This window comes from Neophocaena asiaeorientalis, unplaced genomic scaffold (assembly GCF_003031525.2).
Source record: "Neophocaena asiaeorientalis asiaeorientalis breed wild unplaced genomic scaffold, Neophocaena_asiaeorientalis_V1.1 scaffold59, whole genome shotgun sequence".
NCBI classification, from domain to species: domain Eukaryota; kingdom Metazoa; phylum Chordata; class Mammalia; order Artiodactyla; family Phocoenidae; genus Neophocaena; species Neophocaena asiaeorientalis.
The window spans coordinates 10,500,431-10,510,414 of NW_020174268.1; the positions used below are offsets into that span (position 1 = coordinate 10,500,431).

General features: G+C 47.5%; 1 protein-coding gene across 1 annotated transcript in view; it reads right to left on the bottom strand.

Annotated features, from left to right (window-relative positions):
* The window catches only part of FREM2 (FRAS1 related extracellular matrix 2), a 149,199-nt gene extending 139,523 nt beyond the window's left edge, over window positions 1-9,676 (bottom strand). Inside the window, exon 1 of the mRNA XM_024755446.1 lies at window positions 4,248-9,676. Within this exon, the coding sequence (XP_024611214.1) occupies window positions 4,248-9,426 (5,179 nt within the window). The 5' untranslated portion in view covers window positions 9,427-9,676. The remainder of the gene's footprint in view (window positions 1-4,247) is intronic.
* Window positions 9,677-9,984: the final 308 nt, after the last annotated feature.

Sequence of the window (9,984 nt, forward strand, 5' to 3'; positions counted from 1 at the left end):
GTCAGAATGGCCATCATCAAAAAATCTAGAAACAATAAATGCTGGAGAGGGTGTGGAAAAAAGGGAACCCTTTTGCAGTGCTGGTGGGAATGTAAATTGATACAGCCACTGCAAATAGAATTACCATATGACCCAGCAATCCCACTACTGGGCATATACCTTGAGAAAACATTTGTGACCGCCTGGAGGGGTGGGATAGGGAGGGTGGGAGGGAGGGAGACGCAAGAGGGAAGACATATGGGAACATATGTATATGTATAACTGATTCACTTTGTTATAAAGCAGAAACTAACACACCATTGTAAAGCAATTATACTCCAATAAAGATGTAAAAAGAAAATGATTTTATGAAAGAATAGTATCAAGTGATGCAAAGTATTAGAATCAACAAATTACTCCATGAATTTCCATAGCTCCGCTTTACAGATGTGAAACATATGATCTACCTTGGCTCACACAGTTTTGGAAGGTGACTTGCTTACAATCAGACATTTGAGGAGGGGAAAATCTGATTTAATAGTTAATAGTACCTTCTTGTTAATAGAGATACCTAAAGGTGAAGCAAGTTCAAGATGTGTTGTTCTCCCTTAGCATTTGTTTTCTAACTCTACTGTAATCTCCCCAAATTCTGCCTCTTTCTGCATGGCTGCCTCTTGTAGAAGATTAAAAATTTCTTTTTCCAATCTGTTTTTTGTTTCCACAGTCCTTTGCTCAGGATCTTACATTCAGTAAAGGCTCAAATATTTGTTAATCTAAAATGAAAGAGCCCAGAGGTCTGGTGGTCCACACCTGCATCTCTCCCTTCGAATGGATGATGTCTCTCTGGGGGTAATGAAGCCCCCTGCACTGCTCTTTACCTGTTTTCTCTTACAACTCTTAACTTTTACAACCTTTAAATTATCGGTTTAGGAATGAAGTGAACTCTGCTCTGACTATAGGTCCTTAGCATAAAGACAACATCCTCCGGTCATGTGGGGAAGATCTTTGTCCAATGTTCCCACTTCTTCTTTAATTCTATAAGAAAATCTAAAGGCTCCACTATAGGAAAAACAACAATACCCAATCCCTGTCTCAATGTTTTCTAAGCAGAAACTATCATACTTGGGAGACAGTTTCATTGAAATAAAATACCTCTTCAAGACTGATTTTTAAGAACTTTTCTTTTTTAAAGTAATGAGAACATGAATTCAATTATAAGACATTCAGGTGTCAAATTTTCTCTCCAAGTTAGGCCTAGGCTATTGATTAGATGAAACAAACTACAACCCTTTTCATAATTCTGTTAATAATGCATTGTTCGAAAGGGGGGCTTTTAAAAAATCTCAAGTGAGTAAAGACTTTGATCATAACACTGTTATTCTACAGGTACCTCTAAAAATAACAAAACACACTATAAATATACATAGAAACACTTGCTTCTTAAGGCACAGAAGTATTAGGAAGATAAAAACCTCAGCCAAAATGTTATTTTCTTTCAGTAAACATCTAACAATTAACTAGATTTTCTTCTCATTGTTAAACATGCATCGAATTTATTTCAGCTTATCTACATAATCATTCCATGTTTGTTTTTTTTTTTAATTCTAAATGTATTAACATTCCTGGTAGTCACACCCTGGCTACCTTTGGGAAATTTCTGAAATTGATTTCTAAATTATGTCCCACAAGATATTATTATGTATCTATTGTAGAGAAAAAAATCCAGGTACTTGAGACAAGTGATTTAGATGTGGGGTGGAGAGAGCAGGGAAGGGCACCTTGAGAAAGAGCAGAATTTGAAATAACTAAATAATTTCCTTAACTTGTCTAATTCTACCTTGTTTACTTTTCCTAATAGTGAAATTTAATAAGTTTTAGAAATTTTTTTTTTTCTCCTAGGGACCATTTAGTCAATTTATTTGGCAATAGACTTTCCAAGCCATATGTGCTAAGTGGACTTAATTCAGTGCATTGAAAATCCATCAAAATATAGTTCATCTCATCCCTTCAAGATAAAACAAAAACAAAGAAAAAGACAGTACAGTCCTCGCTTTAGTCACTGCTTTTAGTTTCTCTACTGTAAGAGCAGCCTTGGTAGCTCTATAATGGAGGTGTCTCCATTTTGACTCACTTATCTAATCTCCATAAATAACTCCTATGAACCAAACTCCAGCCTCAACTTGTTGTAATGAGTCCTGTGTGATTAAATACCAACAATTTTCCTAGTCGACATTTGGGTTCTTATTGGAACGTGATGATTTCTTTTAAAATGTAACCTTAAAATTTTATCTTCACTTTTTATAATAAACTCATAGCTACTCTATATTTACAAGTGACTATAAAAAGTAACCATGGTGACGTCAAGTCAGTGACAGATAGAGCAACAGCCTGTAATGAAATAGCAGAATTTTATGGCTCAATATTTAGGAAATAATATTCCAATACTTTGAGCTGTTGGACTTGGTCCATAGAATTTAAATTAAATCATTTGCTTATTTTCCTTCTTTTTTTAAAAAAAAAATCTCTAAAATCAGGTTATATTTTCTCATCAGAGGAGTCGTTTGAAGTAACATTTTCAATCCTGTAAAGAATATCCTTTCCATATTCCTTTCATCCGCTTTACTTTCCATGAAAATAAACCGGTCTAAGATTGCATGCATTTCTACCCTCAGAAAGCCTTCACACAAAAGTTTCCTGCTGCTCTGGCATGACACTGGCACTCTGAAGTTTTCCTGTCCCTGCAAGCCCTAGGATATAGTCAGGCTTTCAGCCAAGAATCAGGAGGTTGGAGTGTAGGGCTATTTGCCAGCATCTAAAACAGAGAAGCAGTTTACTTTAACACTACACTTTGCAACATCCATGTTTATTAAAGCATTTGTTATCTAAGAGCACAACACTGCTGCAGGAAAAGAACACTCCCCCTGGGAAGCCCTGGGGTTTAACTCCATCTGGTTTCCATTCTGACAAGGGTGAGATTTTCATGAAAGCAACCCAAAGCTCTTTGTAATGAAAGTCGCACGTTCTAGAAAACAGAGCTCTAACTCCCAAGCCAGCAGATTGAATGGGCTTCTCCCTTTAGTCACTGAGTAACTCTGTGCAGGTCACCTGCCCTTCCTGTCTCAGATTCTGTCCACACACAAAGAAAACTGAGGTTACAAAAATGCTTTAGTCTCAAGGATACAGATGCTTCAGGCAACGGTGTTGGTTATTGTGTTTGAAACAGGGCAGAGAGGAGGTTTGAAATGAGAAAACTTCTTCCTTCTACTACTAATCTTGTTAACATATCTGCAGGTTCTTAACAATGAAGTGGTTGTATATTTTGGTGGTGGACTTATTGTCTTCTCATACATCATTAAGTATACTTTCTTTTCTTGTGTGGATTGTTGTAGCATGCCTTGTACATATAATCATTCTAAATCTAGATAGGTGTTTACCTCTTACATCTTTGGACTGGTGTTAGCCTAAGTCATAAAATCTTATAAAAATTATAAAATCTATAAAATAAATACATCTTTTTATTTTCGTTACAAACTTTCTAACAACTATACCAGACTTAGAACAAATCCTCTAAAAAAGCAATCAAAATAATGTAAATTTGAAGGTTCTATTTGAATGGTGGGTGATGATAATAATAATGTGGATATATAGAATTTAGAAAGCACATCTTTCTCTAAGATGCTAACATGCTTCATGAACTGCCTGCAGCATATAAAACAGGCTGCTCAGAGGATGGGTGTGGCTACCAGAGCAGAACTGGAAAGCCTGCTTTAAATTTAATTCACCAAAGTCGAGCTCCTCCTTTGACAATTTAGCTTGTATTTTCAAAATACGACACTCCTTCTAATAAAGGTCACTGCAGTAGGACATATGGCAAGAAGGGAGCTGTTCTCCCAGGAAAGAGAGTCCCTGTATTTTCACCTCCCCTTCATTTCCCTTCTCTTCCCTTGGACTCTAATTTGATGCTCTATTTACGAAGTTCTCAGTGACAGCCATATCTCAAGAAATAAGACTTGGAGTGCCTATTTTTTTTTTTTGCGTTATGCGGGCCTCTCACTGTTGTGGCCTCTCCCATTGCGGAGCACAGGCTCCGGACGCACAGGCTCAGCGGCCATGGCTCACGGGCCTAGCCACTCTGCAGCATGTGGGATCTTCCCAGACCGGGGCACGAACCCATGTCCCCTGCATCGGCAGGCGGACTCTCAACCACTGTGCCACCAGGGAAGCCCCGGAGTGCCCTTTGATTCTAAAGAAAGAAAAGTGAACCATACCTTGTGTAAACTGAGTCACACTGTGGTTGCCTTGGCCCAGGTTGAGGAGATATCCATGTCGAGGGGCCTCCGTCACAATAAACCTAAGAGAAGAACGTAAGCTGTCTCTGTCCTCCACTTTCAATACTTTTCTTGTGATCATGAACCCCAAGTGGCCTGTGGCCAGAGGGCGAAGTGTAGAAGCCCCTTTGTTCACTGCAATTTGGGGGACACTATTGTCAACAGCTAAGATCTGGATCTTCATCACTTGGGGTCTTCTTGTTTCAAATACTGTATCAGGGAAAACATAGAACTCTGTATGGGAACCATCAGTCACCATGAAGGAGAAGCTGTCTTCACTTGACTCGGTGCCATCATGTCTGTAGCTGATTAAGTTTTCATTCAAGTCTTGCTTGGTAAAAATCATGGCGGGTCTGGTATTGTTGAATAGGAGTTGACCGTGAACAGGCACCTGGGTGATAGTGAATTTCAAGAGTTTGTCTGGAGTATCTCTATCTTCCACAGTGAGTTCAAAGGGAGTAATCAGCTTGTTTTCTCCTTCGCTGACAACCAGGTTATGGATGGTGACCACCGGCTTTTTGTTGTCCACATCACTGATGGAGATACGGAATGTCCGGAAGACAGGGTTACGTCCGTCAGTGACTTGAAACTCAAAGCTGTCCATCTTCACCTCATCGTCAGCTGTGTGGATGTAGTAGATTTTGTTGCCAGCCAGTTGGAGCTGAGTGAAAGATGTGATGGATACTCCAGGTTGGTCTGTGCATTCTAAGTGACCTCTCATGGGAGCCCTGGTGATGGTAAAAACTAAGTTTTCATCAGGACTGTTCAAGTCACTAGTGCTTAGTAGGTCTGTTGTGAGCGTGACCTTACCACCTTCTTTCAAAGACACTCCCTTACTTATCACATCAGGGAAGACAATGTCAAGGCTCCCAATAGACACATAAAAGTAACGATCTATAAGGGCATTTATTCCATCAGTCACATCAAATTTAATTAGATCCCGAATGCCCTCTTGCCCAAAATGGACGTACTGAATTAAGTTCCTGTCCACTTCATCCTGGGTAAAATTCATGCCCAGTGTGATATTTTCAAAGACGCCTGTAGGTTTTTGTCTCTGTAATAAGCCATGTCCTGGCCCATAACGAATAATATAAACCAAGGATCCGTCTTCAGAATCTAAATCAGTTGCCATTAATATTTTGTTGTTGATAATTTTGGTTTCCCCAATTTCTATTTCCAGTCCATTATTGATGGCCATTCTGGGGGTCTCATCGTCAACAGGGATAATCATAATGGTGACCATCTTTTCCACAGAGTGCTTACCGTCTGTTAGTTTAATCACGAAACTGTCTTCCTGAGTCTCAGAGTCATCGTGCTCATAAATAATGCTGGAGCTCTCTATGATCTGGTCCAAGGTGAAGCTTTCAACCAAAACCGTGCCGTTTATCAGCTGGTTCAGGATGTGACCGTGGGTAGGAAACTTGGTAACGGTGAAAGTTAAATCATCTGGGGGCACATCGGCATCAGCAGCATTGAGGATGGGCGTATCGACCACCAGACTCATGCCTTCCATCACCATGAATTCTCTCACAAATATTTCTGGCTGTTCATCGTTGGTGGGAATGATTATGATGGGGAAAAAATGTCTCTCTGAAAAGTTAATGCCATCAGAACAACGAAATATAAATCTGTCTTCCACCGGTTCTACTCCTTTATGGACACTCTGGACGTAGTTTATATGACCCTGCCTGAGATCTTTCAGAGTGAAAGCACTTATGGCAATTCCTGATCTTGATTTTTCAGAGCCTGGGGCTGGAGAGATGTTCTCCACGTAACCTGAGGTAGGCTGAATACCTATGGTGCACAAGATGTCATCAGTGAGGGAATCGGTATCTTCAGCACTTATGTGCATTGAGGTTATAACACTTTTATCACCTTCCATCACTATAAACCGTTCACCTACAGCAATGTCTGGGGCCTGGCTGTCAACGGGGAGGATGGTCACCCACACGGTAACTCCTTGGATAGTGTTACCACCTATTCTCCATTCTTGAGACATAGCTGACAGACTCAGGTTGAAAGAGTCCTCCTTGGGCAATAGACCTATCTCCCCGCTAGTGTGGGCGTAAACGACCGAGCCCTCCAAGATGTCCCTTTGGGTAAACTGCTCTGCTGGAACTCCATTGACCAGGATTTCTCCACATAAGGGTGGATCTTCCAAGAGGAAAGTCAACATCAAATCATCGGTGTCTTCATCGGTCCCCTTGATAACACTGGCAGTGATTTCAGTAGCCCCATTTTCTAGAACATCTAGATAGGACCCCAGAGTGCCTGCAGGAAGGCTCAGCATGGGCACCTCATCATCCACCGGCCGGACGTTCACTCTGAGAGTGATGGGCACCACATGGTGTCTGTCGCTGACCTCCAAGGAGCAACTATCAGTCAGAGATTCATCCCCATTATGGGCATAGGAAATCCGACCCTGTTTTATGTCCTCTAAGTGGAAAATCCCATCTACACTCAGGATCTGTCCAGACATCCTCATGTGGCCATGTTTGGGTGCCTGCGTGAGAGTGAAAGTGATGTGGGCCACATCAGTGTCTATATCATTCACACTCAACTCAGTCTCACTCAGGATGTGGTGGCCCTTTTCCTGAATAGTGAAGCCAGTGTTGAGGATCTCAGGTGGCTGGTTGTCCACTGGCTGCAAGTAAAGGGTGAAAGTCCCTGGAGCTACATTCCCAGCTCGGTCCTCCACCTGGAATTGGAACTGGGCCACTCGGGCAGCCACTCCCAGTTCTTGATCTGGAGGTCTGTAAGCAATTTTATGGTGGTTGACCTGGGCTTGTGTAAAATGGGCCACCACCACTGAAGGGTTGTCAGTCAGGACCAAGGTTCCCAGTGGGGCTGGTGAGTGGTTTTTATCTGTGTCCACTGGGGGCTGCGTCACCGTGTAGCGTAGTCCTCGGTCGTCTGTGTCCAGGTCAGTGTAGTGCAGCCACTTCTTCCTCAGCGGTGTGAGCTGGGATTCCTGTACCACCATCCGAAGGGGACAGCCGCTGCCCAACTCTGGAGGGAGGCGATCCACGGGATGGATGCGTATCACAAACCTCTGTAGCCCAGACCTGTTAGGGGGGTCATGGTTATCCTGGACTCGGAATGTGAACTGGTCCATTACTGGCCCAGGACTGTGAGGCCCAGTGTGCCTGTAGAAAAGCCTCCCCTCCGTTATGTCTCGCTGCCGCCACTCTGTCACCGTTTTCTCGTAGAACGCTCCCTGTTTTCTCCAAGGGCCCCTGATCAGCATCTCTTCCTCCTGGGGAGGATGGGTTTGACGGAGAAGCAGATGCCCTGTAGTTGAGGAGGGCGACTCTAGCACAAAAAGCAGCAGACAGTCATCTGAGTCCATGTCAGCTGCGCTTAGAGCTTGGGGCAGGATGGGCACGGTTTCACCCTCTGCCAGTGTCAGCCCCGTGTTGGCATTGAGGACTGGCGGCTGGTCATCCACAGGCACTAAGGTGACAGGGAACAGGAATTGCACCTGGTGTCTGCGCCCTCCGTCCACCATTCGAAACACAAGGTTGTCACTTAGGGAGCCATCTTTGTCATCGTGGTGGTAGACCACTTGGCCGGCTGCCAGCTCAGCTACCGTAAACGTCTTAGGGGCAGAGTTGCCACTTGAGGCACCCAGGAGGGCAAGGTGACCATGCCGGAGGCCAGCCACCACCTCCAACTGTACTGCCTCTAGGTCATCCTCATCACTGATGACCAGGTTCTGTGGTCCACTGCCTGCAGGGCCGGTGAGGGGCCGAGACTGGCCCTCATAGAGAATGAGCCCAGTGTTCCGGGTGACCACTGGAGCCAGTGTGTTCATGGGCTTCACCACCACCATGAAGGCAAACGGCTCTGAAGCTGCTCCTTCTGGGTCCACTACCTCCAGCTCCAGTTCAAAGAGACGCTCCTGGTCGGAGTCCTCAGAGGGGGGCTGATAGGCAATCTTCAGGAGGTGCAAATCCCTCTGAGTGAAGGAGGAGAGGGGCAGACTGCGATCATCAGTGCTCACCAGGTAGCCCTGGCCAGGCTGGAAAGGAGAGGTGAGATTGAAGATCAACAAGTCGGGGGTCGACTCAGCATCCTCGGCTGCCAACATGTCTGGCGTCAGGGCGGTCAGTACAAACTGGTCCACCTCCACCATCATCATGGCCACAAAGCTGGGCTTGGGGGCAGTGTTCTCAGCCCCTCCTCGGATTCTCACCAATACTTGGAAGTGCTCGCGTTTCAAGGCAGGGCTGCCCGCAGGAGACCCTCGTGAACGCAGCTCCACCACCATGGGCACCCAGTCCCTGTTTGGAGAACGACTGGGGGCCGTGTGGCGGTAGCGCACGCCTAGCTCCTGGAAAGCTTTGCAGTCCATCAGGAGCGGCTCCTGGGTGCCCGCCTCGCCGGCACGTCCCGGGACTGACGGGTAGTGAAGGAGCTCCCCGTAGCGAGGCAGCGCGCCCAAGCCCGAAAGGATGCCCACGCGACACTCTTCAGCCTCGGGCTGGTAGGCGAATTCCAAGGTCCGAGCGTCCAGGGCATTGCTGGTGCCCAGCAGCTCCTCCACGACCAGGGGCAAGTTCCGAGTTACAACCTCCAGTTGGGTGAAGACTACCTCCACCTCCAGCACCAAGGGTAGCACTGCCGCCCCTCCCGGCGCGTCGTAGCGGAGCTGCAGCCGGACCCGATCCCGCGACGGGCTGCGCGCGCCCAGGTGCGAGTAGCGCACCTCGCCAGCGCCGAAGTCGCACGGGAAGCGCTTGGGACTCAGACGGCCGGGCCGCTGGGCCAGCGCATCGTTGTCTAGCACGGTCACTACGCAGCGATCCCCCGGCTGCACCTGCAGCACCAGGTCCTGCAGCGGATCCAGCCAGACCTCACGGCCGAAGGGCACCCGGAGCCCGCGGTTCGCCGGCACTATGGCCTCTTCGGAGGGGACTCCTGCAACGCCCGCGAGATCCGGGGACAGCAACGCCCGGCCGGGGTCAGGGGGCTGTGCCCGGACGCGGCTTACCAGTGACAGGAGAAGCAAAAACAGCAGCACCAGCCGGGGCGGCGGCGGAGGCAACAGCTGAGAGGTGGTGGGGTTAGCTGCGTGGCGCGCGCGGGCGGTGATCCCGGGGGTCCGGGCTGCGTGCATGGTCCGGATGTTAGGGCTCGGACGGGTCGCCCTGAGAGCGCAGTCAGTCCCAGTCCGGGGCAGGTGGTAAGAGAGCCCTCCGGAAAGTGCCAGGAACTCCGCACGGCGCCCGGGGGTTCCTGCTGTAGCCGAGGCTGGACCAGAAGGATGGGAAAGAGGCTCGGCACGGTCCCCGGAGCTGCCGGGGAGGCTAAACCGTCCCGGCCGGTCCAGCTCCGCGGCTCACGTCTCAGTCGAGCTGAGAACTGAGTCCCGGCACTCCTCCCTCCCAGGGCCCGGGACCCTGAGCTTTGAGGGAAATCCCTCCCCTCGCACCCGCTTACTCCAGTCCTCCCAGGAGGCCAATCGTCGGTCCCGGGAGGAGGCCCCGAGACGAGGGTTGGGTAGCGACTCCTGCCAATCAGCTCCTAGGGGCGGAGGCCGGGAAACCGCGCGGAGGGGAGGAGGAGATAGGACGCGCGACGCGTTGTCCTGGAAGTGAGGGCGCTAGCTCCGCACTGCACTGCTGGGGTTGCGGCTCCCCAGCCCCAGAGCCGGAACACGCCGCCGAGCTAGATT